Source organism: Castanea sativa, chromosome 12 (assembly GCF_040712315.1).
Source record: "Castanea sativa cultivar Marrone di Chiusa Pesio chromosome 12, ASM4071231v1".
NCBI lineage: Eukaryota > Viridiplantae > Streptophyta > Magnoliopsida > Fagales > Fagaceae > Castanea > Castanea sativa.
This window is the reverse complement of record NC_134024.1, coordinates 18019426-18037192: the sequence shown is the minus strand read 5'-3', so window position 1 is coordinate 18037192 and position 17767 is coordinate 18019426. Positions and strand designations below refer to the sequence as shown.

The 17767-nt window shown below is 34.7% G+C and overlaps 1 protein-coding gene across 6 annotated transcripts; it reads left to right on the top strand.

Moving 5' to 3' along the window:
- Positions 1–8118: 8118 nt before the first annotated feature.
- Positions 8119–17628, top strand: LOC142618388 (pentatricopeptide repeat-containing protein At5g62370-like). 6 transcript variants are annotated; one of them, XM_075791308.1, is made up of 10 exons: positions 8119–11577; positions 11724–11827; positions 13645–13709; positions 14819–14895; positions 14984–15078; positions 16246–16464; positions 16559–16642; positions 16826–16940; positions 17039–17114; positions 17297–17628. In XM_075791308.1, exon 1 carries the CDS (start codon positions 8502–8504, stop codon positions 11472–11474), a length of 2973 nt encoding a protein of 990 aa, XP_075647423.1. In that variant the 5' UTR covers positions 8119–8501; the 3' UTR covers positions 11475–11577; positions 11724–11827; positions 13645–13709; positions 14819–14895; positions 14984–15078; positions 16246–16464; positions 16559–16642; positions 16826–16940; positions 17039–17114; positions 17297–17628. The 6 variants fall into 6 exon arrangements, with proteins under 6 accessions (XP_075647423.1, XP_075647421.1, XP_075647422.1 ...); XM_075791306.1 differs by lacking the exon at positions 13645–13709; XM_075791307.1 differs by lacking the exon at positions 13645–13709 and having other exon boundaries at positions 17023–17114.
- Positions 17629–17767: the final 139 nt, after the last annotated feature.

The window sequence follows — 17767 nt, the reverse complement described above, 5'->3', positions numbered from 1 at the left end:
TTGACATCTATTTAAGTTATTAATGGTTTCTAATTAAAAAACAAGTTATTGTTGATTTGACAAAATTTGACCTACTAATAGATCAATGAATGATCAAAATTATATAAAAAATTTCTACAATAAAGTTATTTCGAAAAATTTGGAGGATACAAGTCTAAAAACTTCAAAGAAATGGCCCTATATAGTTAGGGTAGGATCCAAATGACCTTTGCATGAATTTGATTTATGTAAACCCCATAATTTAGAGGGTCTCATTAATAACACATAGAGTTGTGGTTTAATGACATTCTAATTGAAGAGAATCTGAGTTCAAATTATCCCTCCCCCACCTAAATGGCTAAATTCAATGTTGCAATAAGCTATTTGACTTGTAACTTCAAAGGAAAAGGTAATCATATGTGACTTATTTATTTTTTCAAACCTTTCCCAAACCAAAAAAATAATAGTTATAATAAAAAGAAAAGGAAGATAAAGAAAAATGGAAAAAAAAAAAAAAAAATTCTTTGAATGTAGAAGAGAGAACTATGAGAACAGATATTTTTTGACAGTTTAAAACGGGAAAAAAAAAATTAGCTGCACATTAGCTTTGGAGATCAAAGATTCCCAAAAGGCCAAAAAATACTTAAGACCAAGTGCCAATTTTGTCAATGGCATCATCATAAACCTTTTTGGCACGCACTCTCACGTCGGCACTATACACTAATAATATCCGACTTATAAGTAAAATGATATTAATAATTGTGTTTTAGTGTCTATTTGCATTGTCAACTTTTTTGCAAAATGATACTCCATCTCTTACCTAAAATTAAAATAATTACTAAACATGAGGATTTATGATTGCATTTTGGTTTATATGTCATCTTCGAAATTATAATACCAATTATAACCATAATAATAGGAATAAGATATGAGAACAAATAAAGGCCTAAAAAAGTGGAAGTTGGAATGATTATAATCGTATTTTACCGACTATCTAGAAAAACCACAAGTGTTTTTATGATGTCAAAATGCAAACAACACAATGTAAAAAACTGGGAAATATAACGTAATCTGAGCTCATCAAAATTTGATGACTCACATAAGAATCACAAGGGGAAAAAATGACTTTTTTTTTTTTTGGATAAGTAAAAGAAGAATCATTACCATGGGATGATTTTCGGATCAATTAGTGTAAAAGAACAATGCATAAGGAGAAAGTTATCTACTATTACCTTTTATTTTCAGTTTTTATCATCAGTGAATGATGCAATTAATAGAGCTTTAGACCTCGGATCTGGCACCAGCGATAGAGATTAAAAAAAAAAAACAACACAGAGTAAGATTTATTCTATAATATTCCTTTTTTTTTTTTTTTTTGAGAATGAAGAATTCAAATTTAATTAATCAAAGAGACTAAATCAGCCTAAACATGTAAAATGTCTAGTAGTACATCTTTCATCCAGACAATTAAGTTGGATAAATTAATTGCCCATATAGCCAATGCATTGGTTACAGTATGCTAGAAAAAAAGTGAATCTAGAAGTTTTACATTATGAATCAAATGGCCATGTAAAGCTAAAGAAGGTTAGTGACTTTGTAAAGTCCTTGAAAATAATGTCTGAGTCCCCCTCAAAAGTAGCTTGGGTGATACCGATCTCTAAAGCAAATTCAACGGCTCTTCTGGCTTCCAAAGCTTCAACTTGAGTAACCATAGAGTGATGACTAATATTTATTTATTTCTTTTTTTGCATACCTTATTGTGATTCCAGCATGACCCTTATGTAGGGCATATGGTAAATAGACTCCTCCAGTAAATCAAACTCCCCAATATTCCGATGTGATTAGGCTTCAAATTGGCGAGAGATTTTTGGTGATAAGGTTTTGAAAGTCAATCATGTGATTCTAGAGGCCCATTCTAGGAGTAGTAGTACAAGTTGCTTACCAAGTTTTTTTTTTAAAAAAAAAAAAAAAGTAAATTGACTTAGCTCTTTGTTCTCTGAGCCAAAGAGCAAGGCCAAGCTCGATATAATACATCTATTGGAAATGTTAGTTGGGTTACAAACTAGAGAGAAAAAAATATTCAAACTCTAAATACCTCTTTTAAAAATATCAAAAAGTGTTAGTTAAGCTATCTTTTGAGATCTGAGGAAACTTTCTGCTCATAATTAGCTCTGTTCCCTAACCAGCCTAATATTTTTTATTTGTCAGCATCCATGAAGTCCAATCTAAATCTAGAGAATTGCCCCCAAAATCCTAAAGACTTTACGGGCCACATAATCTATTACAATAGAAGTCCAGATATGAAGGGCTTAGGTCCATAGAGTGAAATATGGCAAGCCGATATTGATCTTGTAGTAGTAGAAGCCCATCCTGACCTTTGGATTCCTTTGCCCAAGGCTGGCAGAGTCCTAGGCCCACATGTATGAGATCCTATATTCCTATTACCATTGTTTTCTCTTAGATTTTTTATTTTTTATTTTTTTGCTTGAAATTACTTTTCATTAAAGTATAGCAGGCCATGAGATGAATTGAGGGTACTCTCTTTACTCCATTACACCCACAGTATAATAAGTTTAGGGATACAACATCTTTTTTATAATTGATGATATGATTTGTTATGCTTGAGGAAAAATAAAAATGATGTCAATAGTAAACTCTAATAAAAATGATATTGCCCAAATTACAAGTTAACAACTTAGCAAATTTTTTAAAAATTTATCTCTAAAATTACTCAAGCGGAGAAGGGAAATGAGAATTTGAATCTAAATTCTCTCCATGATTAAGACTTAAGCAATGCTTCTAAAACACCCAAAAAAAAAAATCTTGTTCTTTATCATAATTCATAGCTAAAAAAAAAAAAAAAAACTTTGCCACCATTTTTTGTTCCAAAAGTTATCTTGTCAAATGTTTATAAATTGGCTTCTATAGCTGCTAAGAGGCCTCTCCTGCTTACACCCTATAACAATTTTCCTGGTTTTAGCCCATCTATATTAACACGAGTATATGCTTCTAAAAAAAATATTAACATTAGTGCGTGTCTATATATATATATAGAGAGAGACGTAAATAAGCGATAATTAATAAGATTCTAATAAGAATATTAGCATTAATGAGTGTCTATTTAGACCGTTGAATCTACTTAAATCCAATGGTTTAGAAAATGTGCAACTCTAACTTGAACTCATCTCATATATATATATATATATATATATGAAATATGTTCAACTTACACCTGATATAATTCTAAGCAATATTACACCATCCAAGTACTTATTATATAATTCATATTTTGAAAATCTCACCATTGAATTACATGTTCTATATGTTCTTAACATTCATGCCAATTTTTATATTAATTGGATATTATTTATCATTTGATCAGTAAACTCATCTTTTATGCAAATTACTAAAAAACAAAAACTTAAATTTAAATAATTGATTAATGACAAAACTATTAATCTTTGATAACCTTGAAAATATTGAGTAGTGTAATGTTGCTTAAAGTTACACTTGATGTACCTCTTTTGGAATTACACATTTTTTTAGTCATTAATGTTAAGTAATCTAATGCATTAAAAGTCATTAATTATCTATATTTCTTGAATCTTGTCACTAAAGAGTCATTTAGTTGGTTTCTCTTAAGTGACAATACGTCTACAACTGAAGAGAACTACATATCAATTCAAACTTCATAAAACTCCAGCCAAGCCAAATATTATCTCATGGAATTGATACACTTGTGTAATCTGAACTTTCAAAACAACTGTAATCTACATATTTGGATCTCATGTAAATCTGTGCATATATAAAATACATCCCAAAAGAAATTAACGGGAAGCAAATTAACTTTGCCTTTGTATCAATTATATGTAGGTCTTATAAGTGCCGTCAAAAAAAAAAAAAAACTCTTCTTCATAGCATTAAAAGAAAAGGACTAAAACTAATAAAATCTCATGTAATCACAAGGATTAAAGCTCACTATTAAATAACAATGAAAACCATTAGAAATAGTTCTTATGTTAAAAACAAATATTGGAAACTAAGCAAAAGAACAAACAAAAATAAAAATGTGGATATTGGCTGGCTGTGGAGATCAGGGAAGAGAGAAGTGTTGAAAAATAAGGCTAAATAAACAAGTTTTAATTCAACAATACAAACCTTACAAAATTAGCAATGCCAAAAAGTAAATAGATAGAGTTAGAAATATCTCACAAACTATAGAATCATGCAAAATGCGTTGTCCTTAAAGGTTGATTTGTGCCACCTGGAGTAGAACTCGGTGCGAATGACTCACTTGAACAACCCTCTAAGATTAGACTATAGTGATTTCTTCAAGTTGATTATACACTTAGACTCGAGTAGCATGAACTTAGCCAAGCACCTCCATACTTTGAGATATTCTAAGTTAGGTTTACGCCCTTCCCAAAGTTCATAAGGAGTTTTATTGGTTTTCTTATGAGGTACCTTATTTTGAATATGGCAAGCCGAAAGAATGGCCTCCCCCCACATGTTGGAAGATAGCCCAGAACTAACAAGCATAGCATTCATCATCTCTTTAAGAGTTCTATTTTTCTTTATGGCTATTCCATTAGATTTCGGTGAATAAGGTGGAGTTACCTCATGTATTATGCCATTTTGTTCACAAAATTTCTTAAAAGGATTAGACTTATATTCACCACCTCTATTGGTTCTAAGTCTTTTAATCCTCTTATTCTTTTGGTTCTCAACTTCACTTTTATACTTTATAAACATCTCCAAAACTTCATCTTTGGTTCTTAGTAAATAAAGTTTAGTAAATCTAGAGTGGTCATCAACAAAGATCACATAAAATTTTTTATCACCTCTTGTCATGGTGTGTTTTAAATCACCCAAGTCACTATGTACCAATCCAAGAAGCTCGGTTTCTCTTGTTATAGATTTACAAAGTTTCTTGGTGATTTTAGTTTCGGCACAAATTTCACATTTGTCCATATTAGCTTCACTTAGTGAGTTAATAATTCCACATTCTTCCATTTTCTTTATATAGCCAAGATTAACATGTCCAAGTCTACTATGCCAAACATCAATGAAATCAACTAAGTAAGCACAAGAAGATGAACCATTTTCATTAATAGCTTGATCAACATTAAGTACAAAGAGACCTTCATCATCATAGCCCTTATCAACAAAGACTTCATTTTTAGTTAAAGTAACTATGCCACCAACAAATAAAACTTAAATACCGGCTTTACCAAGCAAATGTACTGAAATGAGATTGTGTCGAAAGTGAGGTACATGAAGGACATTATTAAGTGAAAAAGTTATACCAGAAGTTAGTTTCAAGAGTACCTTCCCTTTACCACTCACCGGCACAGACCTATTGTCCCCAACATAGACACATTCGGAGCCTTCCGCCATAGGAGTGTAGGCGCCATACTCCTCTTTGAATGCACCAATGTGCCTTGTGCAAGCCGAGTTAACTACCCATCCTTTCACTTTTGTCACCAAGTGTGCCTCACACACCACCGCCGCAATAATCTCTTCGGATTGCACCACATTTGCATTATTTAATGTAGAGCCTTTGTTGTTGTTCTTATTTTTGTTGAAGTTGTCTCTTGCCCTACATGTTGCTGCATAATGACCTACTTTGCCACAAATAAAACAATTACCCTTTTTCTTTTGGATTTGAGGATTTGGGCCATTTTTATTATGAAAATTTCATTTTCTCTTGAAATCACGTTTCTTATTATGTTGTGGAGGTCTAGAGGGTCCTCCTTCTACAACATTAGCCTTGAAAGTAAATTCCTTAGCTCTAGAAACCTCCGACATCTTATTTGTTTCTTCAATTTGAATATCAACGACAGCTTGTTGAAGATTCAAATAGGTTCTATGGTGGCTATACCGGTGTTCATACTTTTTCCAAGAGTCCGGTAACTTAAACACAAGGCCATGAGCCACAAACTTCTCGGGCAAAACATCACCCTTTTTAGTTAATTGGGATACTAATTTTTGAAAAATCTTCAATTTGGCTAGAAACATTTTTTTCTTCAACCATTTGAAAAGACAAAAATTTAGCTGTAGCAAACTTTTTAGCACCCTCATCCTTAAACCCGTAAGGACCATTAAGTTCATCCCATAAATCTTTAGCACAAGTAAAATAACAATAATTATCAAACAACTTGTTTGATAAACCACACTTAATAGTATGAACACGCAATTTATTTGTTTTTTTCCCACTTTGCAATATTTTTAGGATCATCTTTGGGTTTAGGCTCATAAAGAACCCAGTAAATTTCTAAAATTCCAAGATGGGCAAAACCCTTTCTTTCCAAAGTTTAAAATTATTTCCCTCAAAAGTCTCAAGCTTTGTAATTTCTGAAATGGCCTTAAGAGAATCAGCAACTTGTTTCTTTTTTAGTAAAACACAAAAATCAACCTTTAAGATTGTTGAAAAATAAGGCTAAATAAACAAGTTTTGATTCAACAATACAAACCCAAAAAAATTAGCAATGCCAAAAAATAAATAGATAGTGTTAGAAAGATCTCACAAACTATAGAATCACGCAAAATGCGTTGTTCTTAAAGGTTGATTTGTGCCACCCAGAGTAGAACTCAGTATGAATGGCTCACTTGGCCGAACAACCCCCCAAGATTAGACTATAGTGATTTCTTCAAGTTGATCACACACTCAAGCAAGAAGAACTAGGAACAAACTTAATTTGCCTTTCCTTAAAACTAAGAATTGATGCTGAAATTTTTAGTGGAGATGAGCAGAAAACAAAGCAAAACAGAGGGGAAGATGTGGGCAAAACCCTTTCTTTCAAACGTTTAAAATTATTTCCATCAAAAGCCTCAAGCTTTGTAATTTCCGAAATGACCTTAAGAGAATCAACAACTTGTTTCTTCATTTTTAAAACACAAAAATCAACCTTTAAGATTGTTGGAAAATAAGGCTAAATAAACAAGTTTTGATTCAACAATACAAACCCAAAAAAATTAGCAATGCCAAAAAGTAAATAGATAGTGTTAGAAAGATCTCACAAACTATAGAATCGCGCAAAATACGTTGTCCTTAAAGGTTAATTCATGCCACCCAGAGTAAAACTCGGTGTGAATGGCTCACTTGGCCAAACAACCCCCCAAGATTTGACTGTAGTGATTTCTTTAAGTTGATCACACACTCAAGCAAAAAGAACTAGAAACAACTTTAATTTGCCTTTTCTTAAAACTAAGAATTGATGCTAAAATTTTCAGTAGAGATGAGCAAAAATTGAAGAGAATAAAAGGGGAATAAGGGGTTTTATAAGCCAACTAATGAGAGGACTTATGGGCTGCAATGGTCATTGTGTATGCCCAATGGGCAACACATTAAATGCCCTCAACGAGCTACTTGGTTAATACCCAATGAGCTAAGCGTATGGCCCAAGAGAGATAGACATAAGCCTAAATCCAACCCAAGTCCAACTCTAACCCCTAGCTCATTATCTTTCAAACTATCACTTAAGTTGTGTTATGGTTTATAAACACACATGAAAACTCATCTCTAACCAATGTGGGACACAAGCACAGTTTAAGTGTTTGAAACACATACACTCCAACAAGAAGTCGTAAGTTGGAGAAGAATGTGAGAAAAGAGAGTGAGAATAACTAAAAAAGTAAAAAACTAGGAAAATTTCTCTCACTGTGCTAAAAATGGTTTGAAATTTAACGACGAAAGAGAGAAAATACATTCTCAATCAGACAAGCTGATGTGGACAATAGTGTTTTTTTAAAAAAAAAAAAAAAAAAAAACGTATAGTTACTTTGAAGAAGTGGATTAGTGGAAGAGTGTTATTATTTTATAGGCAATATTTTAGTGCAAGTTAAACATGTATTTTTATTAAACTATCCTTTAGTTCTGTTTCTACTTAAACCTAAGGGTGTCGGGGTATTTTGGAACAAAAAAAATTCGGTCCAAACAGGTGCAACCGCTTATATATATATATATATATATATATATATATATATATATATAAAGTTGCATATTAAAAATATGCTTATGCTTTAGCGTAAATAATTGCAATTAATAATAAAAAAATTAAAACCCTAAAAAGGATAAAACTCAAACCCATTCCGGTTCAGCAAACCGACTTGGGGTTTATCAGTTTAAAAACCAGACACACAAACAAAGAGGAAGGGTTTTAGTCCGTTCATCCTATCAATATTCAAGTGTCAAAAACACTACCTTCTTCTTCTAATACCACACTACTAGCTTCTGCTTCATTCTTGCTATCTGGGTCCAATTCCTCACTTGGGTTAGTATCAATTTTGCTTTGCCTTTGAAAATCTACATCTTCTCATTCATAGTCTTCTCCAATAGTATTGGTCTTTCTTGCTTCTGGGTCTGTGAATCTTCTCAACTTTATCGCTTGGCTTGGTCTCGTTTGTGCTTTTATTCGTAGATTTATGGTATTTTGGGACTTGGGTCGTTCTCAAAAATCAAAATGCTAAATTTTGTCTCTAGAACCCTTCATTTTCTTGTAATCAGATAAGAGTGATTGAAAATGATTAAGAAGAGGCCTGGTTCTTATTGTTATTACTATTTCTTCAGGACCAGAAGAGCAATTACAACTTGTACTTTGCCAATAGACCCTACAAATGCTTCTGTTTCACCTATTGCCAATGACCACAAATCTCTGTGTCTCTCATTGGCAGAGCAGCTCATTCAACGTGGCTTGTTATCGTCGGCGCAGCATGTGGTTCGGAGAATAATAACACATTCTTCGTCGGTTTCTGATGCTTTTTCCGTTGTTGATTTTGCTGCTTTACATGGCTTGGACCTTGATTTGGGTAGCTATGGCGAACTCATTAGGAAACTGGTGTTTTCGGGTCAGCTCCAATTGGCTGAGGCACTTTTTCACGACAGCATTGTTGGTAGAGGTATTGATCCTGATTTATCGATTTTGAATTCTATGGTTATTTGTTTGTGTAAGTTAGATAAAGTAAAGGAGGCAGGAGCTCAATTTGATAGGCTGCTTGAGATGGGTGGAATTCCTTGCAAAGCTGCCTGTAATGCGATGATTTGGGGGCTTTATGCTCAAGATAGAATTTTAGAAGCATTTGATTATTTAGTTAGAGTTAATGAGGCTGGAGCTACTCCTGGTATTTTGTGTTTTAATAAATTGATTTATGGGTTATGCTATAAGGGGTATATGGATGAAGCTCTTGAATTGTTTGATGTAATGCGCTGTGGACATGGTTATCCACCTACACTCCATCTGTATAAATCAATATTTTATGGTCTTTGCAAGAGAGGGCTGGTCGTAGAGGCAGAGTCACTGTTCAGTGAAATGGAGTCTCAGGGTCTTTATATAGATAGGGTGATGTATACTTCTTTGATTAATCAATATAGCAAGGATAAGAAAATGAAGATGGCAATGCGGGTTTTCTTGAGAATGCTGAAGACAGATTGTGAGCCAGATAATTACACATATAATACATTGATTCACGGGTTTTTGAAATTGGGCTTGTTTGATAAGGGGTGGCTGGTTTATAAACAGATGGCAGGGTGGGGAATGCAACCTGATGCAGTAACTAATCACCTTTTTATCAGTAAGTACTGCAGGGAAGGGAAAGTTGATTGTGCTTTGATGCTTTTGAACAACATGGTTAGTTGCAACTTAGCTCCTAATGTCCATTGTTACACGGTTTTAATCAATGCACTTTACAAGGAGAATAGGCTAATGGAAGTTTATGATTTGTTCAATAGCATGCTGGAAAGGGGGGTTGTTCCTGATCATGTGCTGTTTTTTGTCCTCATGAAGAAGTATCCAGAGGGGCAGAGGCTTCACCTTGCTCATCTGATTCTGCAGGCAATTGCCAAGAATGGGTGTGGTTTTGACCCTTCTATGCTCTCATCCTCTGCTAGTGTAAACTCTAATGGGGATTTGGAGCGAGAAATTGAGATCCTGCTTGAGGGAATTGTGAGATGTAACTTTAATCTGGCTAATGTAGCATTCGGTGTTGTTGTCAGTGCCTTGTGTGGAGAAGGAAAGCTAAATGATGCCTTGCTTTACATGGATAAAATTGTGAGAGTTGGATGCATGCCTTTGCTTTTTACTTATAACTCTTTGATCAGGTGTCTATGTCAGAAGGGCCTTTTGGAGGATGTCAAGTACCTACTTGACCTTATGCAAGATCGAGGTGTGGTCCCAAATCAAGCAACTTATTTGATAATGGTAAATGAACACTGTAAACGGGGTGATATGGTGTCAGCCTTCAATATTCTGGACCAAATAAATGAGAGGGGACTTAGACCTAATGTTGCTATATATGACACTATTATTGGTTGTCTAAGCAGAGAGAAAAGAATCTTTGAAGCAGAAGAAATGTTTAAGATGATGCTCGAGTCTGGTGTGGATCCTGACGAGGTTGTCTATGTGACAATGATTAATGGCTACTCAAAGAATGGAAGAGCTATTGAAGCCCACCAGTTGTTTGATATAATGTTAGAGAATTCCATTCAGCCAAGTTCTTATTCCTACACTGCACTTATAAGTGGGTTGGTGAAGAAAAATATGACTTATAAGGGATGCATATACCTTGATAAAATGTTGGGAGATGGTCTTCAGCCAAATACTGTGCTATATACCTCGCTTATCAGTCTTTTCTTGAAGAAGGGTCAGTTCGAATTTGCCTTTAGGTTAGTTGATTTGATGGACAGAAACCAGATTGACACTGATCTTATCATGTATATCTCACTTGTCAGTGGTGTCAGCAGAAATATCTCTGGCATTAAGAAGGAATTGTGCGTTATAAATAAAAAGTCTGAAAGGGAAAGAGAAATGTTGTTCCATTTACTCCATCAGAGAACTCTTATGCCAATGAAGAAGATTTTGGGAATTTCTGCTAATACTCCTGAGGAGACGAAGTGCTTTGCTTTGAAGCTGATGCAGAAGTTTAAAGACATTGAGTTTATGCCAAACTTGTACCTATACAATGGTATAATCTCTGGATTTTGTAGGGCAGAACAGATGTGGGATGCCTATGATCATTTTGAAAAGATGCAAAGAGAGGGTGTACACCCCAATGAGGTGACTTACACCATTCTCATTGATGGGCATATTCGATCTGGTGATATTAACAGTGCAATAGGATTGTTCAATAAGATGAATGCAGATGGTTTTGCTCCAGACAGAATTGCGTATAACACTTTACTGAAAGGCCTTTGTAAGGCTGGGAGACTACTTGATGCCTTATCACTCTCATTTACAATGCGTAAGAGGGGGGTTTTCCCAAATCAGTTTTCTTATGAATGTTTACTCAGTTGTTTTTGTGCAAGTGATATGAGTGTTCCTGCCTTCAAGATATTTGAAGAAATGGTTGCTCAAAATTATAAACCTAAGCAGTTTAATCACAACTGGTTGCTTTGCAAATTATTTGAGAATAATAAATTTCTTGAAGCCCGTATGGTATCTGATATGATGCTTCAGAGAGGGATAACTCCAAAACATTCAACAAAGAGGTTTTATTTGTAAACATGCAATGAGGGAAGTGAAGGTAATCTAGCATTATGTTGTTGAAGGCATATCCTTGTGCAAAGTAAAAGTTATTGCCTGATACAGTGCAACGCATTTAGAGGTTGGTGATAAGGAAATTTTGTTGTGCCAAATATGCATCTCTTCAATTGTCACTACATTCTAGCTCCCAAACCATCCCCCCTTTCACCTCAAAGTTCAAATGTACAGTTTATAATTATTTGACTTGGGAATTGTGTTTGTATGCAGGAATGATGCCTACAAAAAACAAAGTGATTTATGCAGGAATGGTGGAGATCATGAACTCCAATCTTTGCGAAAGAGGTCATTTGCATGCATCTGACTAGAATCAGGTAATTTTCAATTCTGATGTGCCCTGCTACTTTCCTAGAAGATATGCAAATGAAACTGATGAGAGAGAGAGAGAGAGAGAGAGAGAGAGAGAGACTTTCAAAATGATATTTACTTTGTTTTTGAAGGAATATCGTTTCCGTTTATTTTCAAATCTTAAGCAATATTTATTTTTAAATATGTGTTTGTTGAAGGCAATCCTGTTGAATTTTTGTTTCCATTTTTGGCATAAATTTTTTTTGATAGGTAAGATAAGATATCATCAAAAAAGACTATGACATGGAAAAAAACATGAGGTAGCAACAAAAATACAAAAGAGACATAAAGATATGTACAAGAAGAAAGGGAATCTAAAAATATTGGGAGGGACTCACAAGATGTGAGTCCCCAAACCCGTGACCAATCAAACAAAGTCCCTATAAAAGACAAGAAGTTGCTCCCTCGAGCATTCCATATCCTCGAACACTTGTTCCTCTCTCTCCAAATGCACCACATCAAACACAATGGTGTCAAATTCCAATTCTCAGAGAATGATTCCCCAACCAATTCCTTCACCCAAGCAAAATATCCTTCACTCTCTCAAGAATCACCCATGCAACCCCAAAGGATTTAAAAAAAAAATTCCACAACTAGCGAGCCTCCCAACAATGAAGAAAAAGTTGGCCCACTAATTCCCCATTGCATCTGCACGCACAACACCAATCCACTAAATAAAATCTTCTCCTCTTTAAATTATCAGTTGCAAGAATCTTTCCCCCATGCCACTGTCCGAAAAATCTTCAGGGAACGTTAACCCCCCAAATTGCTTTCCAAGGGAAGATAACAAAGGACGACGCCCTCAACCCACAATAAAAAGACCAAATCTCAAACTCCCCATTCACCCTCAACTTCCACCTCATCTGGTCTCCAACCTCATCAAAAGGAATATGGGTCTTCAAGATGTGAGTAAAAGCCTGAAAAGCCGCCACTGCATCCAATTCCCAAACATTCAAAGCTCGATAGAACTGCACATCCCAACTCGTCTTCTCCTCCCTAGGATGCCGCACCAATAAAGACTCCACCGAAGCCTCCTGATCTGTAGCAATTTCATGCAAGACCGGGAAAGCCTCCTTAAGAGATTGATCTCCACACCAATAATCTAGCCAAAACTGCACCCTATTTCCCATACCCACCTCATACCAAATATATCTACGAAAATCTTCCCAACCCAATGGCTAACAGTATGGTATTGATTCTATTGAATATTCATCTCAATATATATTTGGACTGAGAAACTTAGGGCATTTGTTGATTCAATAGATCTGATCAGAGTCTACTGATTTCTCAGCCTCCTACTTAATGTTGATAAAGCAGATAGAACTTGAATCCGATTTTCTTAAATTAATTGAAGGCAGAATTGCTTTAAATATACATGCTCTCATAATCTAGTTTTGCTTTGCTCAACATATTATTCTTTATTATATAATATTCAATTGTGGGTTGTGGTTTAGTTCTGATTGTGCTTGATTGGGTGGTCAAGGTATATGGGCATTCCAAGAGTGAGATCAGTTGGTTTAGGTATTGATTTTCATGTGACTATGGAAACAAGTCAAACCAATTTATTAGTTCATTTCTTGATTCTGAGTTTATGGTTTATCATCACACTAGTTAGATTTATAATATGTTGGATGTACTTGGATCCAATAGTTGAAAAGAATGATTTCTAATAAACAATAGAGTAATGCTTCTGGCTTTTTTCAGTTGACACCGTTGAGCACACAATGGATGAATTGGTTTAGCTATCCATTATTTGCACTTATATGATTTGACTCTGAAACAGTTGGGCCTGGTGGAAGTCCTGATGAAAATGGGGAAATTACAATTGGTGCTCTGGTCATTGATGGGGTAACCCCCACTCACATGTTTGATTTATTTATTTTCTTCCACTGTTGTTCTCTTTATAGTGGGATGTTTATGTGCACATTGAAAATGACTATCTATCGTGCTTGCTAAGGGCATGCATAGGTGACTGTGGAGGCTGTTCTGATCATGAACATCATAAGTTACTGGTTAAAGGGAACCACATGAAGTCCCAGTTGCTAACCTTCCTACAATATTGAATGGCTGGTTTAAGTGAAATAAAACGGCAGAATACGCTTTATGTGAGGTTAAGTACTGAAATATAGGTAACAAAGAGAAATTATAGTTGTGTGACTCTGATTTGACCTGGCGCACAAAATCTGACCAAAACCTTGTTACATGTCCCACGTCAGAAGCATTAAGCCTAAGATCATTCCTACAAGTTTTAGGATAATGAATAGTGCATATAACTTCTTTCATTTCAGATCTTGTGTTGCACATAATATTCATTGCACTAGGGCAGGGTCCATGTCACTGATTTGTTTGGCTTTTGTTATCTTTGACAAGAATGAAAACATCTAGACTTTGTTACTTTTATATAAAAAAAAACGAATGAAGGCATATAGACTGAATGACATAATTACATAGCATCCTTGCATGGAAGAATTTTATCATGGGTGTGGTATATGCACATGATTAGAAACTCATACCGGTTTAGATGTTGCCCTTTTGTGAACAGAGTCAACAGAACATGAACATTTTCCTAAAATGTGCATTGACTAAGGATTAAGGGAGCCAAGACTTCTTTATACGTGTCATATTGCTTGTATCTTTTTTTTTCCCAATTGATATATCTTGCTATCAAATGAGTACTTGAAATAAAGTCCTTGCTCAAAGTGAGACAGTTCTCAGATATTGAGGCAATTCATAAAAATAGAATTTGATGTCATTGCTGGTAAGCAGAGGACTCTATGATAGCTCACCTCTTTAATGTATAGTATAACTAATGTTAATGACTCTTAATTTTCAGAACGGGTATAGTTTTCATGTGGTGCTCTTGTAAACCATTGAGGGCCTTATGACCCTTAGAGAAGCACATAGAACTATTCGATCCTCCTAATTGCCTAAATAACATAATTAGCATTGGTTTGCAGGGAGTTGGGGTGGCTGACTGTGAGTTTTTGGAAAGCAAATTGCGGGTTCAGTCAAGAGCCATTTGTTTATAAATTTGGTAATTTTTTGAATGTGTAAAGAGCATATATGTATGCACAATAACCAAAGAATATAATTCTCATATTTCAAGTTCTATTTTTCCTCAGTCTTCAAACAGTGAAATGAAGCTTGTCTGAGAACTAGATTCACCTCAATTGCTTCTCTACAAAGACAATGGTGGAGGTGTTGTGTTAAAGAAAAGGTAAGTTTTCAAGGGCCCCAAAATTCAAAACTGCCACCTGATAATGAATAATTCTAATATAAGGAATTTGACGAATATGAATTGAAGTTTTGGTTTCTTCAGAAATCCAAAAAACCCAAAAAAAGGTGTGCTATTAGTAATCATAAGGAGAATCAGACTCTTGTTACAGGGTTTGAAATAATGTAAGTGAAAACTTGGCCTATAAATGATCCATTTGTTGAAAAATTATCTACTTGAATTTTGTTTACCTTTAGATGGACTAAATGAGATCAAAGCAGCAAAGGGATCTGAGCTATTAATATAGCTCAGATTTCAACTTGTGATAGCCTTGGAGGGTTTCAATTGCTTGAAATGACCCATGTGGAGACCTGTTGGGTTGAGAGTATAGTGGCGAAACTTCAGTGGGAGGACAAGAGAGGGTTAGGACATTCAGTAAGGCTGCGCAGGCATCTGGGTGCTTATTTTGGAGAGTCCAGGCCAGATAAATCTGCATGAGGCCTTATAGCCTAATGGAAATTTGGTTTATTTTAGGCCCAAAGCCAATTTGGGAGATTTGCAAATTACTAAAATTGGCATGCTGCAGCATTGGTGGCTCAGTTTTGGTTGTAGCATCAGCAATCCAAACTATATATTATTGTAGCAGTTATAATCTTGGATGCTGGGAAGGTGATGACCATGCTACATTATTGACATTATATTAGTCCTATTACCTATACCTATGCTGAACTGGGGGTCTATGTTTAAACAAGATACCTGTAGCTTATTCAGCAAAAAATACCCGGTAGCTTACAGAAAGGAGGGCAGCATTGAGTGAAAAACGGATGTCACTTTTTAAGTTAAATTTTCATTAATTTGAATCTCAAAGCATTTATCACATGTTATGGCATTGCATGTGTTACCTGAAAGTATGGCATAGTCAATAATGAAATTGGTTTTGGTTTCATGTGTGCTGTCACAATTGGTTGGAATTGGGTTCTGTTGTGTTGTGTATAAAAAATCCACTCTTCATTTCTTTGAAATATATTTTAATTATTCACAATTTTGTCTGTTTTCATTTCTATTGACACTTCATTTCTTGAAGCATGTTAGTTGTGTGAATATGTATTATGTATGCAAGAAATACCCTAAATCCTAAAGTAGTTTAATCACTTTGCTGGATGTTTGCAGTTGAGATACATATGAAATCTTGGTGCATGCAAAGTTTTGTGTGGATGAGAATACTCCTGTTATTCCTATCCCTGGGCCTTCTGCTTTGGTTGCTGCTCTTTCTGCCTTTGGTTTGGCCACTGAAATTTACATTTGGTATTTTCATACTCATAATGTGGGCTGGCATGCTTATTGGAGCATGCACTGTGCAAATATTTTAGGATTCTGAAAACCATGTTGGTAAATTACAAACATATCTTGTTTACAGCCAAGTTATTGATACTATAGCCTCTTGCTTTTAGTTAATTTGTAACCATCTAATTATTTTGTGCAGCCAACATATGGTTTCTTAATACAATCAGGAGATGATCCTCGGGACTCCTGCTACAATGGGCAGTTTTATATCAATGAGAGGGAGGTGGGGGTTATACGAACTTTCACTCCTTTGAAGTTTCAGTTTATATGATGGTTTACAAAATGAACTTGCATTAGTAAATTCATGTGCAATAACTGATTTGCTAGGGGATATATACCTTTTCTTTTAAAGTAGATTTACTATTCCTGAGAATTGGATTGACAGTTCATAACAATTTTATTGCAGATATAAAATTTATAAATGGCAAAAGACTGCTTAGGAACTCTTTAAGTCTTAAATGACTATGTAAATGGCAGCTTCAGATGAGCAACTTACAGCTCTTGGTGAACTATTGTATCAGGTATATACAAATATCTAGTTTTGATAAATTGTTAAGCTTAAGTTACTTAAAAAAATTGTTAAGCTTATGTTTTGAAATTTAGTTCTGCATATATATAGGCAGGTCTCATAAACATAAATAATGCAATGGAGACTAATGACATCTGGAGAATCAAGTTAAAGACTTAAAGTAGCGGTATACCCATAACACTCAGCCCCTTATATTCCTTCTATGAATGTGTTTTATCAATGGATCTGAGGACTTTTATGTGAAAATAACAATATATATATATATATATATATATATCACTCTATTTACGGGAAGGTTTTTATGTTGAGGCTAAAAGTCTCTTCTTCTTCTTCTTCTTCTTCCTGCAGTGCATCGTAGATGGTGAAATTGGTCTAACGGATAGCCCTATTCCCTTGAAAAGAACTAATTGGGGAAGCTAAAGCTGTTTTAATGGCCAGGCTGTGACTCCATGTCCCTTGGTCTGAAGACTTTGATTGGTTTGTGTCTAACTCCTGGTTTCTGAACCCAAGGGGAATTAGTTATTTCCTCCATAAAAATGCATCAATACTGCTATGTAGATATTTGTTTGACTACTGGAATGTGCTACATCTCAATAAATGTAAGATAATGTAATAAATCTGTAAGATGATGCAATAAATCTGTCATGGATTTATCCCATGGGCATTTTTTGTTTGTGTCATTACTTATTGAGAAACAAGAAAGTATCTTGTACACCCGGAGTATAGAATGTGGGTAGCTTTATGTGAGAAGAATGTGTTATATATTGGATGCACGGAATAGTTTATCATGAAAAACAAATTTGAGTAGTTGAAGTCATG